At 44.5% G+C, this 24,762-nt stretch overlaps 1 protein-coding gene and 1 long non-coding RNA gene across 3 annotated transcripts in view; one reads left to right on the top strand and one right to left on the bottom strand.

The window, feature by feature from the left end:
• The window catches only part of CFI (complement factor I), a 325,763-nt gene that overhangs the window by 251,347 nt on the left and 49,654 nt on the right, over positions 1-24,762 (top strand). For both annotated transcript variants that reach the window (XM_069630882.1, XM_069630881.1), the window contains 2 exons: positions 3,492-3,595; positions 14,435-14,718. In XM_069630882.1, the coding sequence (XP_069486983.1) occupies positions 3,492-3,595; positions 14,435-14,718 (388 nt within the window). The remainder of the gene's footprint in view (positions 1-3,491; positions 3,596-14,434; positions 14,719-24,762) is intronic.
• LOC138516068 (uncharacterized) overlaps positions 858-24,762 on the bottom strand; it is a 111,214-nt gene continuing 87,309 nt past the window's right edge. The window contains exon 3 of the long non-coding RNA XR_011282217.1: positions 858-2,075. This is a non-coding gene — a long non-coding RNA (uncharacterized lncRNA). The remainder of the gene's footprint in view (positions 2,076-24,762) is intronic.

The following is a 24,762-nucleotide window of genomic DNA, read 5'->3' as shown; positions in this document are numbered from 1 at the left end:
TAAACAGGTCAACATGACAGCTTCAGCCACCGCCTACACATGCAAGCTGATCAGGGCTTGCAGACCACTACTATCCTCCAACAGTTGCCTCACTCTGGCCAGAGCATTTATACAATCTAAGCTGGATTACTGCAACAGCCTATACCTAGGCGCCAACAAAGCTATAACTAATAAGCTGCAGATCCTGCAAAACAATGTGCTTAGAGCAGCATTAAACATACCCAAAACAGAGCACATATCGGCTACCAGAAAACACTAAGTGGCTGTCCATACAAGAAAAAATTGACTTGAAAACAATGCCTTACCCACAAAGCTTTGAACCATCGAGCCCCACCCTACATTACCGACAAATTTACCCAAAAGCTGTCAGAACCACTAGATCTACCAACACCTCCTGCCTTATGGTGCCCAGATATAACCTCAAAAGGGCTGGCGTTACCAGTTTCCCAATTCTTGTTGCCCAATTATGGAACACACTTCCACAGAACATCAAATCCACACAACCATTTGTAGAATTCAGAAGTCTTGTCATCTGATGGCTGCTTAACAAAAATTAACCTAAAATCTGCTCAACTTGCGTCTCCAACAGATCACTTGCATCCTGAACTGTTCATTTGTATGTTGCACATTTTCGTGTATCTTGCTTAACTATATTTTGTACACATCTGTATTATGTATCTGCAGCTCATTTGTACCCATAATGTGTATTTCAAGCACCCAGATACCCCTGGGTCAGGTGCGCTCTATAAATAAAATAAACAAACAGTACATTTAAATTCATGCCGAACACTTAAAGTTCATGTTAAAATGCTTCTTGACAAAACACTCAATAATGAGAACTCAATGAATGCCACTACCACTTTCATGTATAGTGTAAATATTTTAATGATGAGAAATAAGTAAAAAGGGAACATTGCTACCATTATGGTCACTACACATAACACACTTAAGATGCCAAAGTAATTAATGAATACGCAGCAATCATGTTCATTGCCTCCACGTCTACTCAAGACGCAGCCTTATCAACCTTCTCAAAGACATCATAGCCCCTTTGAAAACAACTACCTGCCTCACTAGACATACATGCCCAACACTTAAAGCTTGATTTTTTGGGCGTAAAAACGTGTTTATGTTCAAAGCAAGGCTAATGCAGCTAACGCACCTTTCACCTACTTACACAAGCTGCTCTGCAGCTTCAGTCGTTGCAGGAAGCACTGTAGTTCTCAGTAGTTCTTTCAAAATCAGCACTTTGGAACACTTCCCAGAAAAGCTGTGAATACGGTCAATGACTTGGTTTACATGATGTACCCAGAAGAACCATAACAAAGATAATGGTCTAGTGGGGGGCCCTGAAATCCAAACCAACGTTGTGTTCTGCATCTAACCATGAATCCTACAATTTTGCCTGAATGTATAAAATGCATTTAAAAACAGAGCTCACATTTTAGAAATCTAACTATGTACTTGCATTAAAACATTCATGGCTTGGAATATTGCTAAAAATATCATGCCCTAAACATGGCTAAAATTGAACATCCATGTCAATACTGTTTTAACTTAAGTGAAGAGCGAGTATAATGAGCCATACCGAGTCAATTTATACATAGTTCATGTGTGCCAATTATTCATGGTCCCTGTTTTTATTATTGTAGTATTATTTCTATGAGCAGGCATATAAACCCATGAACAGATCTAGCATTGTGTGAGAGAAGCCTACCTCTGGATCACCTCATACTGGATTGGTGAACCATGATAGTGCATTATATCATACAAAACACTAATATACCCGATTACTATACTAGGTTGCAGAGCTAGAGTCTACAGGGATAGAAAAGCTAACTCAGGGTTCATGGCCCGTAATCCATCTCGTGTGCTTAGAAAGTCAGCACCAAATTCTTAAAGGCGCATTCTTAAAGGTGCATATAAAACATGACGTTCAAAGGCATCAGTCTTCTCTTAGAGTCCACCTGAAGGTCCAAGTTCCCAGCACAATCACTAACAAGGGACTGATGCTTCTTCGGTTTGGTGAAGCTGTCGGAACCAGACCCATTTCTCGTTTTGCAGCATGGCCGCGGCTATTGCAAAAAAAAAAAAAAAAAAAAAAACACAATCAAGCAAACCATTTGAGATGGATGGAGCACGTTAAGATGCACACTACTTTTTCAAGATACACTTGATCCATTTTTGTGAATTCTATGTGCATGTGAGTATCTCAGATGTGTGTCAGGCTTCATATAAAATGGTGAACCCACGGAGACAGCCCTATTGCAGCGTGGACCACTGCATGCACCCCTGCTCTCCTAAACATCCTTTACCTATGTCAGAAGTGACACCTTCGCCCATTCCTTTTTCACTGGTGGAGCAAATGCTGGTGTGGTGACACCCGTGTCTCAGACTGTAACCACATTCAGGGACTGAGGAACTGTCTGTGGAGATGCTCTAGAAAGCCGGGAGATGCCATTCTCAGAGCTTGCTCACAGTGCTTCCCACAGGAGAACAGAATATCAGAGGAGAACTTCCCCTGATGCTCCCCATCAACACAACAGGTGACAGGGCGATAATGCACAACGGAAGCCTGCAGCCCTCCAAAGAACTAGTATCTTCTTAACAAAATCAGATGCCACCAGTCGCCAAGCATCTTTGCAGTGTTAGCTGCAGCACCATCTCCCTTTTACTAAAGACCCTGAGCCCAAAGTTAAACGTATCTGGATTACCTGTTATTTTTCATGCCTTTCTTCCTTGCATTATTCCGAATTCCAGTCAAAGTGAGGCAAAGAGTTAGAATAATTCTGTACTTTCAACTTGGACTACAGAGGCCTTCTCTGATATTTGACTAAGAGAGGGGGACTGCTTCTAAGAGCTATATTTTTCACAATCCAGTTGGTGTTCATGGCTAGTTTGAGATATAAAAGGAAGGAGGGAATGCGACCCTGCATTTGATACTAATCCCACTTCCTACTCCCATAGATCGCATCCAGAGTACAATCTAGCACTTCACCCCCACCCCCGTTCAGGGTGTGCCTCAAGTTCTCATTACCAAAAGGGAGTTGGGATGGGAAGAGTCTGTGCTAGGTTTCAGTGGCATCTGTCTCGCGCAGTACTGCAACCAAGAGCCACCCTCAGCGATGTTGTAGACTGCATGGGTCTATAACAGTTTGCTCCAGTTGAGGGTCCCCAATACAGACACTTTTTGCCTGTTCAGTCTATTATTGGGGCAGTGTTGATTTTTGCACCAGTGCAAACATGCATTTAAACAAGACATATTTGCACCTTCACAATTGTTTGCATGGTGCAGAAATGCCATGGCACAAGTGTAAAATGTCTGTGATATGATATGTGTGTTAAAATTTTGTAAGTCGGCTTGTGTAAATCGCTGATGCTTCGGACAGCTAATTTGCTACACACAATATCTGTGCGATTCATCCCCTACGCTTTTTAATTGTTATGCCTCGAATGGATTTGACTGTATTCCTGACTTGCTCCTTTTACAGGATCAATTTCCATGGCAAGTGGCAATCAAAGATGGAGATGCGGTAAACTGTGGAGGCATTTACATCGGTGGTTGCTGGGTGCTGACTGCGGCACATTGTGTAAGGTAAGCAAACGCACGTTTTCTTTACCATATGCCTTCTTTTTATTTTTCAAATATTATTCAGACATAATGAGAATGGGAAAAAATCCCAAGATCCTATTAGAAAGAACTCAACAAAACTGACCTCACTCCATTTGTTCATGCCTTCACTGAGTTTGCTTGTGTGTGCTGTTGAGCATTCTCATTCTTTTCGATGTTAATGTTAAAGGGCATTTGTACCGGACACTATCACCACCGGAGTGGTCCCCTGGCGCACTGGCGGCTCTGAAAGAGGAAGCGAGGGTGAGTTAGTGGGAGGAAGCAGGAAAAGTGCAAGAGAGCAGTGATGTGCTGTTGACGGCCACAACCTGGTTGGTCAGTTGGCTGGGCCTGGGGTGTTTGCGGCCGTTAGTCGTCGTGTACTGGTGTGGTTTGGTGTGCTGTAGGTTTGTGGTTGTGTTTGGTTTGGAGTTTGAGAGGTGTGTGATAAGAAAAAAGCTCATGTTAAGCGTGTACATTATTTAATAGAAGTGGTCTATTCTCTTTTTTGGTGATGGAAATGTCATGCCCCTCCATTGGTGATTGTCTATAATTCAATATCAGTCTCAAGCTTACCTATAAAATCTGAGTACTTAATTGGAAAAAGGATATTAGAAACATAATTGTATTAAAGTATATAAACGCTATGGGGCAGCTACCGTAAAGGATAATGTGGTAATAAGACCCGAGACGGCAGGCCTATACCGCCCCAGGTAATGCCCCCGGGGCCCCCATTTACATGCCCGAGCATAGCGAGGGCCTTATCGAGGCCCCAGGGGCATTACCGTGGGCAGTATTGGCCCGCCGCCGAGGGTCTTATAGCCATAAGTACCCTGGCCCGTTAGACCGGGGTACTAATGACATTTTTTTCTGTTCCGAAACGCTGCCGCTTTTCAAAAACAGAAAAAAAAAGTCAAATAAAATGGCCGCTGGGAAAGGGAAAACATAGGGCCTCATTACGAGTCCGGTGGCAACCAGCTGTTTTTTCTGGCTCAGTTACCGCCGGACTCATTAACATTCCGCCTCCGTGACTACCGGAATTACCAGGGCATTACGACCCTGGTGTCCCGGGAATTCTGGACGCGGAATTCAGTAAATCCCATTCCCATTGAGTCCTTTAGGACTCAATGAGGAAGTGGAAACACCGGCACCATCTCGTGATGGTGCTGGTGTGTCCACGTCTGCCTGCAGGTGGGCGGTGTTAAACCCGCCAGGTCAGACCTGGCGGGAACGCCACCTCCTGCCTGCAGGACTCGAGATCGGGCGGTCCAGAATTAATAGTGGCGGCGGGTTTACCGCCACGGTTATTTCCGGACCACCCGACCTGTATTGAGGCCCATAGTCTGTTTTCACTTTCCATGGCGACCATCGGGAGCGGACGCGCTGGGAACAGAAGTGTTCCCAGTGCATTTGCTCCCGAGAAAATGAAAAAAGCAGGTAGGTGGGGTTGGGAGGGAGGGGAAGAGATAGTTTGCAGGGGAGGAGGGTGGAGGGAAAAAAAATGTACCCGAGTCCCCGGCGGGGGACGAAGGCAGCTTCCAGCCTTGAGCAGGCTCGGAGGGGGGGATTACCCCATGTCGAGCCTCCTCATTTGCTAAGGGGCTGCCACGCCTCCCGCTGGGAACAAAAGCAGGCACATACGTACGTCCACGGGAATACCGTGTGGTATGGCTCGGAAAAGAACCAATCCACATGTAGTATTTACCATGGACAGCACGTGCCGGGTACTAATGGGCCATTTGTCATTCTCAGCCCTGATGTACATTTACTTTCAAGGCGCATCCAGACATGATATTTCTGTGCATTTCCTAACATGCGTTCTGTGCTACCATCCTCTGCATTGATAGCTATAGGTCATCTTTGATCAAGGAAGGACCAAGATGCACATATTGTTGAATTGAGGTTAGCCATGTATGGTGCCTCAAAGATGTGTGCAAATGGAGGATGTAGAGGCCAATTTTCCTCTGGTCGATTAGCACAGAGCATCAGTCTGGGCTATGATTCAATTGAGTTACCATCATTGATCCATGGCACGAATGCGGTTAGTGCTAGATGAGGTGAAGGACTATATAAATGTGTGATACAGGCGAGGTACGGTCCACCAAATTTAGATAGTAAATGAGTGGTGATTGGATGCAACCATACCTCACTCCACAAGTGGTACAGAAGAAATTTGTGGATGCTCTTTTTTTGCCTAAATCTAATGAATGCAAGAGTCCTCATAAATGATTACAAGCACACTGAGAACATTGGCATTTATTGCCCATTTGTGTAATCGAAAGAGGATTACAGGTCCGCAGTCAGATGGACAGAATATGACCACGAACAGAAGCCTCGCTGTTTCACACATAGTCTCTGCAGAAGTGACCATAAACTTACACGGGAGGCATACAGATTTGTGTTTTTTCACCAAATATATTATGCTGTATTATCTAAAAACAATATGCCTTCTTTGACCTACCTACGGAAGGAATACTTGATTGTTTGGGTTGTACATTAATAAGACATTGAGATTATCTTTCTATGTTCATGCATTCTCTTTTTGAGCACATCTCTCATCTTAAAATATCATATTTGTACTAAGCTCACAACTACCAGTCAGGCTGATCGGGATGCAGGCCTAAACAGCCAGTATGCATGCACCCACGTTCTGTGCAGGCTGCTGGCTGCTCAGGCACTCACTACTGCTCCACCCACACTGCATCCAATCCTCTCTCTCCTTCAAAGTACCTCAAAACTCACAAAATTGCCACCACTTACCTACCTCCAAAGAAGACACCACTGCCACCTCACAGGTCCCCCCTGCATGGGCATCCCAATACTCTCTGGTGCCAGCAACCACTATAAAAATGAAGAGTGATTCTGCACGCAGCCCCAGCTGCCTATTCAATGGCAGATGCAGCTCGTTTTTTATCCGCAAACTGCTTATCCGTTAGGACCCGTATATTACTGTACATTGTTAATTTGCATTTATTTGCATATATACATACAGGCAGGGAAACAAGCTCTTTTGGTCTCAAAGGGGTGTACAAAAGGTAATATAGCAGATAAACGCGAGGCAGTGATCCTTTTATAGTGGGGAGAGTTTGAATGGCATGATGACTGGTTTCCACAAGGGGTATATTGGACAGATGCCGGGAACAATATGGTGAACAAACATAGGACAAGTATGTGCCAGCGGATAGGCAGTTTAATCAGCGAAGCATGAGCTGTGACCTCAAACTATTAAGTGCTAGTGTGGTGGGGAAGAGTCCAGTTAGCGGTGAGGGGAGGTGTAAGTAGTAAGGCTGTGGAGGTGAGTCAAGAGGATAGCTCAGAAATGAAGAGGTGTGCTTTCAATTTGCTTTTGAATATATTGATGTAGACTGTGGTTCATTTTGGGGAGGGAGTGCCAAGTAAGCAGAGCAAGAAGAGTGATAGAACGGATGTCAGAGGAAGCACAGGGTGGGAAATGTGCCACAAGGATGGTGGAGGAGGACAAAGAGTGAAGGCTGTGATAGGGCTTGATAGAAGCAGATAGATACGGTAGTGCCTTACCATGGATGGATTTATGCACTGGCAGGGGAAATCTGAATATAGGCCTGTTTTGCATGGTTGGCCAGACAGGACGCTGGTGATGGGAGGAAGTAGAGATGAAGCGGTGGAGTTCAAAGAGAGTCATGGTAGCAAAGTTAATAAATCTTGTCAAGGGGACAGAATACATAGTTTGGAAGATCAAAGAGGATACTGGCACAGTAGTCCAGTTTAGAAAAGACAAGTGTGGTTAGGAGATGTTTGGCGGTTTTGAAGGGAAGGAGGTGCCTGCTTTTGCTGTTATTTAGGAGGTTGAGGCGAGCCTCCATTGAAGTTTTAGAGCTGAAGGTAGAGAATGTTTGAAGGGTTGTTGATTACACCAATGTTTCTAGCTGAAGAGGAATAGGGAAAAGTGTCAGGTGGAAACTGGATAGTCAGGGGAGGGTAAAAGAGAGGATTTGGCAGGAAAGAAACGTACCTCTGTTTTGGAGGAGTTTAACATAAGAGAGGGTGAGACCATTCAGTATTTAATAACAGTGATACAGTCTGAGATTTTGGTAGATTGGTCAGTGGAGAGTTCGGGAAAGGAGAAAAAGATTTCGGTGTTATCTGTGAAGTGTTGGTATGAGAACCCAAAGGAGGAGATAAGTACCCCGAGAGCATAAGTGAACAGTGTGAACACGAGGGGACCCAAGAGAAAGCTTTGCGGAACACAAACAGAAAGCAGAGTGAGTTGAGAGGTGTTATTGTTCCAGGAAAAGGGAATTGACGAGGCGCAAGGTAGGACTCGATCCAGGCAAGTCAATCCCTAGCAGAGAGAGCATTGAGTGGGTCAGAGTGAGAAATGGTATCCAAGGCAGCAGATAAGCCAAGGAGGATTAGGAGAGAGGATAGGTTGAAATGTTCATCAGTAGCCTTCACCAGCAGTGCAAGGACGTCCTTAGTGTTGGTATGACCCACATATGAGATAGAGGCAGTGAAAGATGGTAGAGTAGGTGGAGTGAAGAAAGTAGGAGGAGCAGGTAAAAGAAGGGTCAGGAGGGACTCCACGATTTTGGAAGCAAAGTATTCAGCAAGGTCACTAGCCGAAAGAGTAGAGTTAATAACTGTGGGTTTAGGAGGATTAAGGAGTGAGTTTAGGGTACCTTGTAGCTGGCGAGGATGGTTCGAGTGCATGCCAATGAGAGGAAGGCAGAAATACCTTTCAGCACCCCCATGAGAAGACTTCAGAGAGTCAAGGGCATAGAGGTATAGTTGACGGTCCTCATGACATTGGGAACACCTCCATCTGCGCAGAAGTCATTGCATGTCAGTGCGGAGACCGCTTATGAATGGGTAGACACAAGGTTGAGGACACTGGGAATTAGGAATGAAAGTTACCAGTGGTAAGTGAGAAGAGAAGGAGTCTTGATGCAGGGACTGGAAGGTGCAGAAATCAGTGTCAGTGTAAGAAGGATCTGGAGACAAGGAGGAGACTGAGAGTTGAAGGTCAGAGAAGAAGAGAGGAATAGCAGAGGGTTTACATTTCTATTGGAAATGGGAGTGGGAGGTAGTGAGGAAAGGTTACAGGTAGGACATATAATGGTGGTGGATACAATGGAATTGTCTGAAAGAGATGGCGTGACAGTACTGTTGGTTGCTGAGAGAGTTGGGGATGAACATGAGGTCAAGAGTGTTGCCCGCAGAGTGAGTGGTGTGACGAATCTAGCAACACTGCCACTGACTCCCCAGAGGGAAGCTTCTCTTATGAGGAAAGGCAGAAGCTACCAGACTCTGACCCTGGGGGGTGGCTATAAGCAGAAGGACCATGTATGGGAGGACGAACTCAAGAGACATGGAAAAATCCAGGATCAGAAGAATCCTTCAGCTGTAATTCTTAGTGACCCTCATTTGCCTTTGCAACAGTCCTGTATGGCTTATTGTAATGTAGATAGAGAATTTCCAGCTTTTCCTAGGCAACAACCTTATTTACCCCCATCCCTGCTTTTCTAGTACTGAGACAAGGAAGATGGTTGGAGTAATGAGAATGACCAGAAGCGGCAAGCCAACACTGCGTTCTAGTCATTGGACAATGCTAACCAAAGTCGGGACATTAAAATTTGACAGAGCTGAACAGAACCAGACAGAAAGTGCCAGGGGCTGAAGCTGCATCCAACTTTTTCTGACGCTAGTTGGGACATAATTGGCAAGCAGACTGCAAGACGCAGTATGGAGTCTGACGAGACCGCCGTGCAGGGAGAGCAAGCTGAGAGAAGTTCACTGCATTATTTCCACAGGTAGCCGGAGCTGCGTGGGAGAGCCCAATTAAAGAAAGTGGAATCATTGAGACAGATACGTTGTTAAGAAAGGGTCAGAGACCCATACTTGAAAAGTATTATTTCCTTGTGAAAGTGGGAGGCAAGCCAAAATGGGGGAGGCCGTGTAGGAGACCCCATTCAAAGCCACAGTTTTGGACCAGGGAGTCAATAGACTCGGTGGGGGTGCATTGTGTATGCAGACGGACTGGGTCCCCTCTCTGGTAATAACAGGCAGGTTACATGGAGAAGTGGGAACACAATGAAGGCACCAAAATCTTTGTAGAAACCAGGAACATATTTATTACAGGAAGAGGAGTAAACTCATTGCCAGCAGGATACATTTGACCAACTGGACTAGCTAGGCACACCCACTGATATGGAACCCGGGGCCTGAGTAGTACCCTTGGATGCAAAGGTGGGGGAAGCGACAGCATGGGAGAAGGGGAAGGGTTGGAGAAGGCAGAGGCTGGTGGAGTTGGTTAGGGGGGAAATGAGAGAGATACCGATGCAGAGAGACCCACATGGAGAGACACACAGGGGGACAGACAACAGGGGGGCCGAGATGCAGAGAGGGTCAGGCAGGGACAGAGAGACAGGCAGGGGTGGGGGCAGAGGCTGAGGCCAGGAGAGGGAAGCAGGGGATGAAGAGAAAGAGGACAGGAGATGCACCAGTGAAAACAGAGCAAGGTTGGGGAGAAAGGGAACCAGGGGAGAAGGATAAGGCCAGCCAGGGGGAAGGGTACCTGCCAGAAAGACATCTGCAGCCTCTGCCCCCAACCCACGTCAGCACATCACACCACCAGCAGCCAAGGAAAAGAAAAGGGGAGCCCCAACACTCTCCACAGGCTTATATAAGGCTGCAGGCCCACAATATGTGGTTGCCAGGGGAGATGGTGGTGCAAGGTGGGCACACAGTTTCAGGTAGCCCGCCCCCATCTCTTCCCTCAATAGGGGAAACTCAGAGCCAGCCACCCCAACACAGAAACACAACATGTGGTTGCCAGGAGAGTTGAGGTGCAGACAACTAGTTCGCCTGTTTCTTTGGTTGTCAGGGATCAGTTGCAGTTGGATGTTAATTGTAGGCTTGGTGGACTGAGGTTAGCTTCGGCACTCAGGATAATTACAGGGTGTGCTTGCCAGAGTCCCTCCCGCACCCACCCATGATGGACACAAGTGGACTGACAGGGGGAGAAAAGCAGGTCAACTGTCATTGAGTAGTAGAGGAGGCTCTCAGGTCAAAGAGGCTGCTGAACACGTTTTACGACCGGGGAGTTGGCAGGCCTTCGGGAGGACTGTGTCCCCTTTGTTACTGGCTGCGAGCTGGTTGCCTGGGAGTGGACAGGGGAAACTTGTGGAATCCTTTCCCAGGGCTGGAATCATTCCACCAACACCCTAAAGACACAATGTAAACAGTACAGATGTCGGAAAGGAAAAAAAAGTCTGCCGATTTGCTCGCTTTTCGGGGGAGCTGGAGTCGCAAAGTCATACAGTGCAGGATGGTTGGGGCCAAAGGGGATGTTACTTGTCGGACACACCAAGTGTAACTGGTTTGCTAGGTTCAGAGAGGCTTCATTAATTATAGGGTGAGGTGAATGGGAGGAAGAGTGAAAAGGGGTTCCAGGCTGCAGCTGAGCAAGAGATAGAACTGGTTCTTTGTTGACGGATCATGGCTTGGGTCCGCAACCCCTCATCCACACAGTGCAGCAGACACAGAGGAAAACACATTAGGGAAAAATAAGTCACCCAATACTTTGGAAAATGAAGTTGTGCAATACATTGAATACAGTGGGGAAATTAAAGGTCATGTACTACATTGCAAATAAAAGGGTACATAGAAATTGCCATTTCCACATCCTGGCTGAAAACGAGAGTGAATGGAGAACGGAAAAGCCCTGGCAGGCTAGTGAACCAGGCAAACAGTGAGCCTGGGACTCACACCCATGAGACGACATAAAATGGCCTGGCAGGAAAGTAAACCAGGCAGTTTGTGAGTCTGGGACCCGCAACCAAGTAATAAAGTTGCAATACTCTGGAGAGTAAACCAAGGGTAAGAAAAGCAGTGCGAAAAGACAGGGGTAAAACCCCCACCCTGAAATTGTGGAACAGTAATAACCAATACAAAAAGGGAAGAACCATACCATTTTGAAGGATAAGCAACAATGTTGCAATACCCAGGCAGTAGAGTACAACAGGGTTAGGAAAAGGACTGAGAAAGATAAGGGGTCAAAACCCCTCCTTGAAATTGTGAAACAGTGACAATCAATGGAAAAGGGAATAACCATAACACTTTAAGGACAGCTTAGATCCAGAAAGTTAAAGACTGAATACTCAAAAGGAACTGTGTACGTAAAGGAAACTCAAGGGAAGACTCTTCCTCCTTGAACAAACTTGAACTATAACAAAGTGGCAATTCAAACCACCAGAAGAAATCTAGGGGAAGGGAAGACCCCCTTTCCTGGTGAAACTTTACTCCTTTTCTTTTCTGCACCTTAGAATCCTGGATGGCCTTACCCTCACTATGCCTTAATGACGACAAGGCCGAGCTGCTCTTCATCAGCTTGCATCCTTTACTTAACAAACTGGATAGAGTATACAATTCTTTTACCATTGACAGAATTACCATCCCAGTCTCCAAAGACGTGAAAACTCTGGGGGTGTATTTGGACTCCTCACTTTCTCTAAGTAGACACGTAAATGAAATGGCCTCCTCTGCAGCACGTGCCACTAAACTCATTAATGGCTGCAGACACTTCCTCTCTGCTGACAGCTTCATCACTATTTAAATAAATATAAAAAATGCAGTATTTTTTCTGTATTTCCGTTTGGTTAAAAATGTTTTCGTTAAAAAATGTTTGTTAAATTGGCATAGATCCTAGTTGTGTGCACTCCCTCTCCACTTGATCATACTTTCTCATTCATGACTCTCAAAGTAACTATGCTGTTTTGCTTTTTCATCACTATGCTCTGTTGTCTGTAACCAGCGCCTAGATGCCTGCGGGTTTGGTGCCCTTCTATAAATGTCAAAATAAATAAATGTAGCTTACAGAAATCCCCATTTGCACATTATATTAAGTTAAGCGTGTAAGGGTCAGTTTAGGGTTTTGAACACGGGACAGGGGATGCTTTTTGGTTTAACATCCTGACACTAACATTCCTTAGTTGTGTTGAGGCAGGGAAACCCCTCTTAGGGTTAAGGGTAGATAGGACTCTTCCAAACCCTGTCTATAAGTCTGTAACCCACACTTACTCACCACTCACAGTGTTTCAGAGTCTTACTCTCAATCCCTTACAGTCGGCAGGTTATGAAAATAGTGGATTACGTGTTCATTGAGAAAAGATAGGTCAGATTTTTGTGGAATGTTAAGAGACGGAAGGTTAAAGTCACCTAAGAGGATGAGGAAAGAGAATCAAGGAGCTGCCTGAGTTCATCGAACAATGGTCCAGTGAGGCCAGGAGTGTGATAGCTAGAAATGAAGTGAGTGGAGTGGGGAAGAGAAATAGTTGAGGGTGTAAATTCAAGGAGTCTATGGGGCTTTTTGGGGTCGAGGTGAGATGTTATGGCGGGAAGAAAATATGAGCCAGACACCACCACATGTGCTCGTCAGACCAGGTAAGTAAGAGAAGGAAGGTCTGGAGACTTGAAAGGCTGACGGGGTAGGAGTTTCAGAGGGAGAGATCCATGTTTCAATGATAGCAAGAAAATCAAGGGGAGGAGAGCTAGAGGGAAAGTATTGAGTGATAAAGGAATCTCCAGAGTCCCAATGGTGATAAAGCAAATGGTGGTGGGTTATATCACCTTGTAACAGCCCTTAACACTTGTTAAGGGCTCTCGTTTTGCTTGAGGCCATTACCTGACTCTGGTGGAACATTACCAACCAGTACAACCAACCACAGAGGGATAATTTTTCATATGAAATTCCTTGCTTTCAGCAGTTTTCATAAGTGCTTAATTTCTTTGTCATTAGCTTTTTGCTGCTTGTGCCATATACTAATGGCAATCATTTTGCGTGCACAGGGAAGTAATGGCTCCGCTAGACCTTCTTAAAGGCTCTTGCTTCACCCGGATCATTTAACTCTAAGTGTAGAATAACTGATAATTGGGTAAAAGTAATGTTTTATCTGCTTTCCAGTTAATCACCCATCGCAGAGCGTGGTTTACTTGTGCGTTGTTTTCTGGCATCCACTTGGTTACAGGTGTGTGTACATTAGTCAGTGTGCATGAGTTGAAAGTGGTGTGGAAGGGAGATCCACTGTTTTTGTTGTCTGTTAGGAAGGGAGAATTTGTGACTGGCTGAATGTTCTGTCTGGCAGGCCATCCATGAATGCAGACTAAAATGTCGGTGCATGACTATAAGTGACAGCTTGGGAGAATGTTGATGAATGCTATACGTGTGTCCTGAATGTGTCAGTTGGGAACCTGAGCTGGAGAGTATAATGCTTGCTCGTAGGTGGATGGTCTCTTGTACATAGCTGAAGATTACCATGCGTACCATCTAAATGACAGTACCCAGACTTTCTAACTAAGAGGCTTACTGCTGGTCTGTGTCTGGAGAAGAATCTATACCTCTTTCAAATCCCAAAACACTCCTCAATTTAGAACTGAAAAAAGCTGAGGGCTCACTCAATGGTGCACACAGAAGACCTTGAATTCAATGCACCTTGACTTAAACCGCCAGTGCAAAGATCTTTTGTTTGAATTCCCATACATTTTATTATTAGCAGTGTACAGTAGTAACATTACTAAACCCATTAGCATAACAAAGTGAATATTGTGCAATTACATAGAAAACTAAATTGCTTTACTAAATATTGTTTCAGAATCTGTGTAACCGCCGGCCCTCAGACAATTTCCTCTGCAACTCAGGTTGATGCTTTGCAGCCCTCTGATCATACATTTGCACTAATTCAATGTTCATGATATCTTTTCTAATGCACTGAAAATGAATTTCAGATTTAAACGTTATTTCAATAAATTACAATTGTTTTCAAATGCCCCACACGTTTCTTCTCACAGAGCTTCTAAGGCGCACCATTATCGGATAATGGTTGGATTGTTGGACAGGAAGGAGTACGACGAGGACATTGACTCCTTTCCTGTAATACAGGTGAAAGTTCACGAAGATTACAACCCCACAACCTATCAGAATGACATTGCGCTGCTTCAGGTGGAGAACATTTACAAAGAGGAGAAGTGCATGGCCGCAGACAATTCTGTAATGCCCGCCTGTATTCCATGGTCAGAGTACCTGTTCAAAGCAGGCGATACATGCATAGTTTCAGGCTGGGGACGGTCAGAAGGTAAGTACACAAGCAATGGGTGTTATCCTGAGCACTGTGGGATTGCTGAAAGTTGTCTATTGGTGTTTAGGGGCACTGAACATCTTTTCCCATACCAAAATGTACACCTCGGAATAGTCCATTAGGACTTAGAAAACTAAATTTGGTCTAGTGCTTTCCAACATGCGATTGTATTCACCAACCTTTCTGTCATTGTTAAAAAAATAACTCCAAAATAAAAACAAGTCGACAAAGAAAATCTTTTCCCAGAGTTCAATCCTACTATAGCTAAATGGTTGCAATATAAAGGTTTTAGAGCGTGCTTATATACATGCCACAAATTAGTTATTTGTTCATCCACTGTTCTTCAGCTCTCCAGCAAAGTAATGCCCAATTTCGAAGGTGTACGGTAGAAGTATTGGCAAAAGCAGTTTCCAAACGTTTTCTCTGGTTAAGTGTGCGTAAAGTGAACTGTCGACGCTGCTTCAATCTCTTCACACGCATAGCTGTCTTAGACCTGTTGAATGTTCCTCTTTGATCAATTTTATTGTGACATATTGAAGTCTCGCATGAAACAGACATTGAAATAGCCATGAATGAGTCGTCCAGCACTCATCTCCCATTATTTACATGAGGAGCTGTCACATGGCAATGTCATGGGATTTCCGTGGGTTAATATAATAAGCAGCAGTAAGAATGACTGATGGGATAAGAAGGCAATTGGGATAATTTTGCTTGGCCTCAGACTTTGCACAGAGAGGACGCATACGCACCCACGTCGTGCAGTGTGTGTGTGTGAGAGAGAGAGAGAGCGAGCGAGAGCGAGAGAGAGCGAGATATATATATATATATATATATATATATATATATATATATATATATATATATATATATATATCTCAATCTGGGCAAACCCGGTTTCCGATTTACATATAACGCCAGCAACCAAACAGGTCATAACTGTCTCAGGAGCCATTTACATGGATTCCCATGGAATCAGCCTACTTTGTGCAGATGGAAAAAGCAGGCGAATCCCACAGGTATCAATAGAAACTCCAGCAGTATCAAAATCGCATGCAGGAGGATATACTAACACCCTCACAATTTTTGTAGGCTGATTTGGCAGGGGCAGAGGATGGTGATAACAAATTTCAACAAGTGTTCCAGCTCTGCCTCACACATACGTCATTATTGCACAGTGAATAAAAACCAGCCTCATTACACGGTAGGCAGTAAGAGATTACCGGCACCGGTAAAGACACCAGTGCCGGTAATCCCTTACCACCTTACTACGGGGTCCCTTTGCGGGTCCCTTCCCTAACGCTTGGTTTTACCAGGCGTTAAGGAAGGGACCCGTTGAGGGACTTTGGAGCGAATAGCGGGCCCGCTATTAATAGCGGGCCCGTTATTAGCTCCATCCCCATTCCCATTGAGCCCTATGGGGGCTCAATGGGAATGGGGAATGGTTCCGGGATATGAAGATTTATCGGGTCCTCCCAGGTCAGAATGACCCGGTAAGTCCCTATTCCGGGAACATGGACCCGTAAGGGGGTAGCCATGGCGCTATTAGCGCCACGGCTACCACCTACCGTGTAATGAGGCCCCATGTGTTACATCCCAGTGCGGTGTAAACACCAGCAAGCAAATGAGGCCCAATGTGTTTTCACATGGCTGATCACTTACTGATTTGCCAAAAGAATCTTAGATGGGGTAGCAATGGGGGGAATCCATAAATTCCTGAAACTGTCCATATAATATACACTATATATCATGTACTCGTATCAGAGGAGGCTGTGAACAGTACAGTGATGCTTTTCAAGCTCTTGGTTAGTGGTTGATTTTGTATTAACCGTGAAATATGGAGGCTGGTCCGAAAGAGAAGGGAATGGGGGGGGGGGAAGCGAGTAGAAGGCAGATCCTTAAAAACTCAACCTATGAAAATCACACCCGATTTATTTATACAGTGAAAATTCGGACCGACAATTTAAAAAAATGTAATTAGTATTAATTTTGTCTGTGAATATTTTAACCAAACCATCCCAACTAACCAGCAAAGCAGTCCATGATTGGGATGGTTGTGTGTGGAATGTGGGGTAGATGGTGAAGGTACTTTAATGTTGTTGGGTTGCTTCTCATCCTAATCACAACATTCCTGTTACACTCTATGATACACATTAGACCCTGCATTCCAACTCACACATTTATCATTTCTGTCCCACCTGACACAATCTCTGCCAAACCTATTACTAAACACGCTACAAAACCCATTAAACAGACACTGAAAACAGAAACCCATAGAAAGTGATGCATTTTCAAATATGTGGTTGGATGAAACGAGATCTTACTGACTGCTAGGGGTACAAGATGACTTAACACACCTGTGAGATACAAGTTCAACTTGTTCACCTTTTTAGTTTGGGCTTGTTTATGGGGCCCATGTTTGCACCCTTGAGGTAAGATAAAATTAATACTAGAAATATGTAGTGATGTGGAGGAGGCAGATAGAGATCTGGGTTGTTGCTTGTGCTTTGTCTCCCTGTTTTCCATATTGGTGTATGTTTTTAGGGTCAGGCAATAAATGTGTATACCAGTCGGCTCCATTGACAACCACATTCAACTACTGCCAACCACAAATGACCATTCATGTACATCGCCAACCGTGATCAGCCATTCCCTAACATTGCCAACCATTGCCAGTCATGTTTGGCCATCTCCAAAAATAGTTGACATTCTTTTTTTTTTATTATTTACTTGTTTATAATCAAAAACACTTGATTTTTACAAGATGTGGATACGAAAAGCAGAAAAAAGCACGTTTTATCTGCATCATGGATGCAGATAAAAAAGATAAAGATAGAACAAAAAGTAGATATCAAGAAACAGAGGAATAATTGGAACCAGAAAACTAGGCACTTCACTGCAGCAACTTTGTGTCTCAACATAAAAGAAAGTCACTGTTCTTTAAATTGCACTTGACTAGTTTATAGGTTCTGGTTTAGACTCAATGCTGCTTCTAAAATCTTTACTGTCGCTGTCGACCACTTAGTTCTGTCTCCAGCAATCAGACAACACCACCATGTGTTTTCCTCTCGGAGTGGTACGTCATACATCAAAGGGAGCAGATAGGCTTCCCCCAAAAATAAGGTTCTAGTTCATGTCATAAGTAAGTGTCTCAGAGTTTCCACTTTTCCTGGATCCAGACAGAATCTGCAAGTACAAGCGTCTGTTTACGGATTGCTATGATTCCCTGCGTTGGTAATTGATTGAATCTTATTTTCATAAAAGTTTTCTGCATTTTTTTGTTGGGGAATTTTATGCAGTAGCTCATAGGTTGGTTGAGTTTATTTGTTGTTGCTGGTAAATGAGCCAGGAGTTTGTTTCCTATTGTTTTTTTGCCGGTTTGGATCCAATCTGCTTGCGCTATTTTTGTCTTGATTCTGTTGGGGTTCGTGATCAGATCATCTGCCGAACAGGCCAAATCTGCTAGTTGTTTTGTAAGTTTTTGAACCCAGTTATTTATTGCTCTGCAACGTCCTTGATTAAGCTCTATCTGAACCAACTTGTAAATTGGAATGGTATCTGGAAGAATCATTTTCCGAAAAAGATGCATCTTGCTTTGATCTACTGATGCTTGTAATGATAGTAAGCCCAGTTCACGTCTAACAGCAGCAATTGCAGAGGATTTAGGCAGCCCTAACACGGCTTTCCATAGGTAGCCCTCCAGTTTGGTCCATATGGTGTTATTGATGTTCAACGCCGAGTCCATGTCGTAGATTATAGAAGGAACTACCTTTTGTTTGTATTATTGGATCACTGGAAGAAGCGAGAATTTACCAAATTTCCGATCTACTAATTTCATTTGGATTGTCAGAGTTTTGGTCTTTGTCCATAGCACTATAATGGTCGCACTTTGACCTTTTTGAATCTATCATGATTCCCAAGTATTTTATAGTAGACACGGATTCAAGTTTTGTGTCGTTTAAATGCCAGTGGTCTTGTTGGATCGTTGCTGGACGGCTTTTCCCCATCGTCAAAATTTTTGACTTTTAGATGTTTATCTCTAAGTCATTATCGCTGATGTAACTTGCCAGGTTTGTAAGTTGGCGTTGGAGACCTATTTTGGGTTTGATCCATCAGGATCAAGTTGTCAGCATATAACAATCTTGAGACTTCAGTATTGCCCAATTTAGGTGGAAAGGCTCTGACTGCTGGTTGTGTGTGCTGGAAGTCTCCCATGAAGGCGATGAATAGGACCCTGTTTAGCACCACGCTCTGATGAAAATTGGTCTGATAACATCCCTTGCCGGTTTAAGCGTACTCTTAGTTTAGTATCTGTGTGTAATGCAATCACCGGGCATAGGATCTTTTCAGGGCAATTCCATGTTTTTAATTTCGCCCATAGCCTTTGACGGCTGATCTTGTCAAAGGATTGTGTTAAATCGATAAACGCAATGTAGACTGGAGGCGCACCGTTCTTAACATTGTCCTTTACGATATACAAAATCAGGATGTTTATGCTGGTACTTGCGTTTTTAACAAAGCCTGTTTGAAATTTATCTAGACAGGGCGCCGATCTTGCCCAGTTTTGAAATCTAGTTAATAGAAGGGTGGCAAAGATCTTCCCCATGATGTCAAGAAGGGCAATAGGGCGGTAGTTTGCTGGAATTTCTCTATTTCCCTTTTTGAAAATGGGAACTATTACCGCCTCAGTCCAAGTTTTAGGTATTAGCCTAGTGATCGTGCATTGCTTAAAGATTTTTGTGATTAGGGCGGCCCATTCCTCTGGATGCTGCTTTAGATCGATGTTGGTTAAGCCATCAGGGCCAGGCGCCCTAGAGGTTTTTAATTTCAGGATTGTTGCCAGAATTTCGTCGCGTTCTGCCAGATCTTCCCACGGTGATGTTGTGCAGCATAGAGATTTGTTTGAGGTTTGCGAGATAGAAGCAAACTGTGCTAAGAAAAAGGTTAACCACGCTTGTTCTGAGACGGCGTTTGAGAGTTGGTTGTTTGTCACATCGTTTTTGTCTTTGATCAGGGACCAGAATTCTCTTGGATTTTTTGTTGTTAGAGTTTTTAGCATGTGCTCAGAGTCATTCTGGTACATTGCTGCTTTATGGTGTCTCACCCAAGATTTGTAGGATCTTGTGGCCGCTTTAGCGTGGTCCTTTTGTACCTGATTATTGGAGACTTTAGCCAGACGGTTTAATTTACGCATCTGCTTTTTTTTTTCAAGGCAAGTTCTTTATCATACTCGTGGACCCCTTTTCCATTGGGTCGGTGACATAGACCCTTTACCTTCCTATACGGCAACAAAAGGGGCATGTAATTTGGTCTACTTGTTGCGTCTCTTTGTTTTACTGAGTACATCAAATTGCTCGGCGATTTCCTCGATATTAGTTGCTGTAAGTTGAATTTGCGACGACTTTTTCGCGCTTCCTCTACCTCAAAAGGATATATTTGCTTTGGAGTTAATTCGGTCTCGAGAGTCATTATCAGTGGATTATGGTCGCTGAATTTTGTTCTGTATACCTCAAAATAGTCAACAAAGGGGAGGAACGGATAAGAGACATAAATATGATCCAGTGTTGCTGATGTTTCGGCACGTTCCCAAGTTGGAATTCGGGGTAAATGGCCTCTAGCTGGTGCAACATTGTAAAATTTTCTCGAGTCCATAAAGTCGGTCCAAAGCACACCTCTCAGACCGAGGGGCAGAGATTTGGTGCTGCAGCAGTTTTATCAACTCTTGCGTTAAGATCGCCACAGATTATGATGTAGTCAGTTTTCTCTTCAAGAAGAAATTTATCTATGGTTTCCGCGATGATAAAGAAATTCCATGTTACTTGTTCTTTGCGGGTTCCAATAGACATTGATGATTCCGAGGTTGGATTTCGTATTGCTTTTTGATATAGATTCTATATGAAGCCACTCAACTAGTAGAGCTAACATGCCATATGATTCGGCCACTTTCTTTTTACTAGAAATGCCCGATCCAATTTTAATTGCCGTTAGGAGGCCCGATGATGGTCTTCCAAACAAACCATTGACTGCAGAAGAGATGTGTATATCTTATCCATCTAGTACTGGTGGTTCCATAAGCCACGTCTTCTGGAGGCAGATATCAAAGTCACTCAAGTCAAAAGCATCTGGCTTAGTAAGGTGATCGTGACCCCTCGTGTTCCAAGAACACATGATACTCCTATTCTGTCGTAAACATTCCGATGTTCGAGGTCCCGTGGGCGTCGCTGAATCTTTTAATTGTTATTCTTGCTGGTTTGGGTTCAGAACCTTTAACCATCTCCAAGGCCCCGACGGTTCACGCTTTTTATTATGGGCCCACTCAGCAGTTTCGTCAGTGGATTCTGAGTCCTTTTGGATTTTCCCCCGTCTGGGATTTGAACTCCAGTTACCTTCATGTTGAAATTTTCGATAGTTTGTGTTGGTGTTCGACGAGTATAATCTCGATCTGAATCTCCCTCTGCTTAGTTCAGGTTTCTCCCTGAAAGCGACTCTTCTACTGCCCACCGGCAGATCTGTAGTGTTTAGGTGGCGTTCCGAAGGGTCCACCGTCGCATTGCTTCACAGAGGAACAGCCTTTTCCGCACCTTCAGACATCGGGACTTCCTCTATCGAGAAGCCTAATTGGATTAGGGCGGCGCTCACATCTTCGCCACCTTCCAAGTACACGAGATGTTCCTGTGAAGGTAAGTTTTAGCCTTCCCGTCTCTGTGGTAAGGCTCCACGAATACAAGATCTGATGTTTTTAAAGATTTCAATGCCGGTATGCTGGTTAAGATTTTCAGCACCGTCTTTCTGTTCAAGACAAGGAAATTTTTCCCGGCTACGAGTTGTTGCATTTTAAAAACTCTGGTAGATGTTACTTTAGAATCACAATGACGCCTTGTCTCCCCTGATATCTTTGTAGTATTTACAGTTTTCGTCTTTTCAGGTATTTTTTCATCTTGCTTTAGCCGCACCTCCCTTTTTTTGATCGATGGATCCGCTTGTAGTTTTTCAGTCTCTTTACACATTGTAGTTTTTGTTTTATTTGTGTTTGAAGGCAGGGATCTACTCACCATTTGTGGTTCTTCTCCGTCATTTACGTTTAGCTCCAAGTTCGTTTCCTCTTCGTTTAGATGGACCGTCAGGTCAAGAAGTGACGAATACCCCATTGAGCCTTGCTCATTTAGTTTGGAATTGTCAAGTTCGATTATAGTTTGTTCCATTTCTGAGTTACTGCCAACTGGGGCTTGAGGAGGCGCGTGGGTAGTTACAATCTTTTCCTGAGTCGAAGCAATTGCTTTTGGAGTTTTAAACATTGCTGGCGTTTTTAGATGTTCTTTGCTTTTCTTCCCGTTTTGAAGCGTAGAGTTTGTGCTTTGGCTTCTAACGGCTTGATTTGCCTTTGCACCTTGTGTTTGTGGATCCTTTATGTTTAAGGACACAAAATGTTCTAACTGGGGGTTTTGCCTATTTTCCCCAAGATTTCTTGCAGTGGTTGGTATGGTAATTAAAGATTCAAGCCGGGTAAGCTTTGAGTCCCATTGTTTCTCTTTCTCCATGTTATTTTGGTTTTGGGCAGTAATCTTTTGTATTCAGGGCTGAAGCAAGAGTTAAAGAATCCTTCATTGACTCGTTAATTGATTCATACAATTTTACAAAGGGTGCCAGCCCCACTGTTATGGCGGACATGTTTGTGAGTAAGTCTGGCTTTTTTGTTGGCGTTTCTTTGGGAAGGTGGCCCACCATGTCACTTGATCTTCTATTTCTGACTGGTGTTGAGGTGTCTTTTAGAAAGTCATTATATGAAGACGGTCTTCCAGGTGGAGGGTCAGGTGGAAATATCTTTTGTCCATGCGTAACCAGCACAGGTGGAACGATTCTAGGAAGGGACTTATTCCCCAAATCCGGTTTGGCTGGTATTGGTGACAAAGTCTTTCTTTGGTTATTTACTTTCATTGGTGGGGAAATAGTTGATGGTATTAGAAAATTTTCCTCCTGTCCGGCTCTCTCCGAATGATGTGGGGGGACATCTTCATCGAGCAGATTTATTGTCTCCGTTTGAGCTCTCGTTCGACAATGGTTGATCCTGTTTCGTTGCACCTCCCTGTCACCTCGGCTGCTGAATAGTGGGGTGGTGGGGTTGCCACACTGGGCCTCAACTGCACTATGAGTGAAATCCGCTATTCCTTTCTCTTTGTTGCGCCACTGGAGGTAATTCCAGCAGAACATCGAGCATTTCTGCATCGGAAAGTTCGGTGTCTGTTTGTGGTATTCTCTTTGTTTGTTTAAAAAAGAATTCTTTGAGCGTGTGTGGTGTCGAAAGATTTTGAAAGGTGGATTTGACTGGGTCACATTTTTTTGTTTCTGAATTGGAGCCCTTTTTAGTTGCTGGGAGCTATGCTCTAAATGATCCCCCAGTTCCTTTTCCACTCTCTCTTAATGATGCTGCTTTTTTTTTTTTTAATAGCGCCATTGCAATTTCTCTTTTCTAGGCAATGAGCTCACCAGTTACGGCATTTTGTCTATTTCCCTGGGTTGGGCGATCTGGGGTTGCGTCCGTGAACCCATTCTCAATAACAGGCAAGGAAGCCTGTTGCTGCAAGTCTTGGCTTTGCCACGAGGTGGCGGCGGAGAGAAGCTCCGCAGTGGCGTCGCCTGAGATTAACACAGGCTGATGTTTGGCAGCAACAGTGAAAGAACTTGGTGTCTTGGATATCTGATTTCTCGGCAAAAGTAGCGAGTGGCCCCATCACCCTCACCGATGGGGCAAGAGGGACGTGGGAGCCACAAGCAAATGCTGCCACCGGCGCGGCGACCCGCAAGCTGAGATCAGCCACGCGTGGTCCTACGACTCCGCTTGGCTCACTCTCACTCGCCGCAGCGGAGGCCTTCGGGGTGACGACGGGCGATGGCGGCGGGCTTGTACTGAGCAGCGGCCTCCCAACGTCCAACCTTGGATCTGTTTCAGCGAACACGGCCTCGGATTGGGGAGGTAGCAGTGCCGGATACGATGTTTCACAGGACACGTTAATAGAATCCTCCTCCGAGCTTTCACTCGTTGCATTCTCCAAAGTACCGTAGGAAATGTCGTTTGATGTTTTCTGAGCGGTCCAAGGGCTTACGGCCTTACAGGACGCTTTCTCAAGAGGGTTCTCGAGGTGGCTAAAGTTTGTTTGAATGGGGGGCATTGAGGGTCCTGAAGGTAGCGCTTTTTTCACTGGCATAGTGCCAGAGTTAGCGTTAATTTCACGGTTTTTCTTTGCCTTGTAATTTTTACGGGATTCTTTCTGCTTCTCAGGGCATAGAAATTTGCTCCTCAGTACCCTACCAGATGGACTTTTTACTTGGGGATAGAGGGTGGAAAGTTCCGAGTTACCTGTAACACTTTCATGTCTAGGAAGTAGGGGGTCCACTTGCAAATCCATGCCTCCTTACCTCTTTACTTCCGTAGACTGCTTCCTTACCATCCACCAAACAGCCGCACAACAGCCTCTTCAAGGTGTTCAAAGTCACGTGATACACCATGTGATTAGCACGACCACGCCTCCTCCAGGCAGCACACGGGAACCAGCAAGTGCTCATTCCTTGCTCGCAGTGCTGGTGCTGGTGTGCACAGAAATAGATGTTTCTTTGTAAGCACAAAACTACTGCTTTGATGCAGCAACAGACATTCTCTCAACATAGTCTACTATTGCTAACCATGGTCGACCATCGTCACCCATGGTTGACCACCCCTGAACCTTGGCCCAACCATAGTTGAACATCTCAGACCTAAGAATCATTGCCATTCATGGACATCCATTGCCAGACATTAGCAACTACTGCCAACCACGATGGAACATCCCTGAACATTTGCAACCATCATCAACCACGATCAACCATTTCTACCCTTGAGCAACCATCGCTAATGTAAGGAACTCATGCTGGCAACAAGTACGACAGACACAAGTGATCACAGTTCAAGGGTGTTTATTGAACAATGAACGCAGGGTGGAAAAACGCCTAATCTAAACCGAAGATGGGAGCAAGCGTCGACCATCAAATTAAAATAAGGCAGTCCTAGTG

This window comes from Ambystoma mexicanum, chromosome 6q, assembly GCF_040938575.1.
Source record: "Ambystoma mexicanum isolate Mex_15411 chromosome 6q, UKY_AmexF1_1, whole genome shotgun sequence".
NCBI lineage: Eukaryota > Metazoa > Chordata > Amphibia > Caudata > Ambystomatidae > Ambystoma > Ambystoma mexicanum.
Note: the sequence above shows the minus strand (reverse complement) of the source record. Positions and strands in the feature narration are given on the sequence as shown.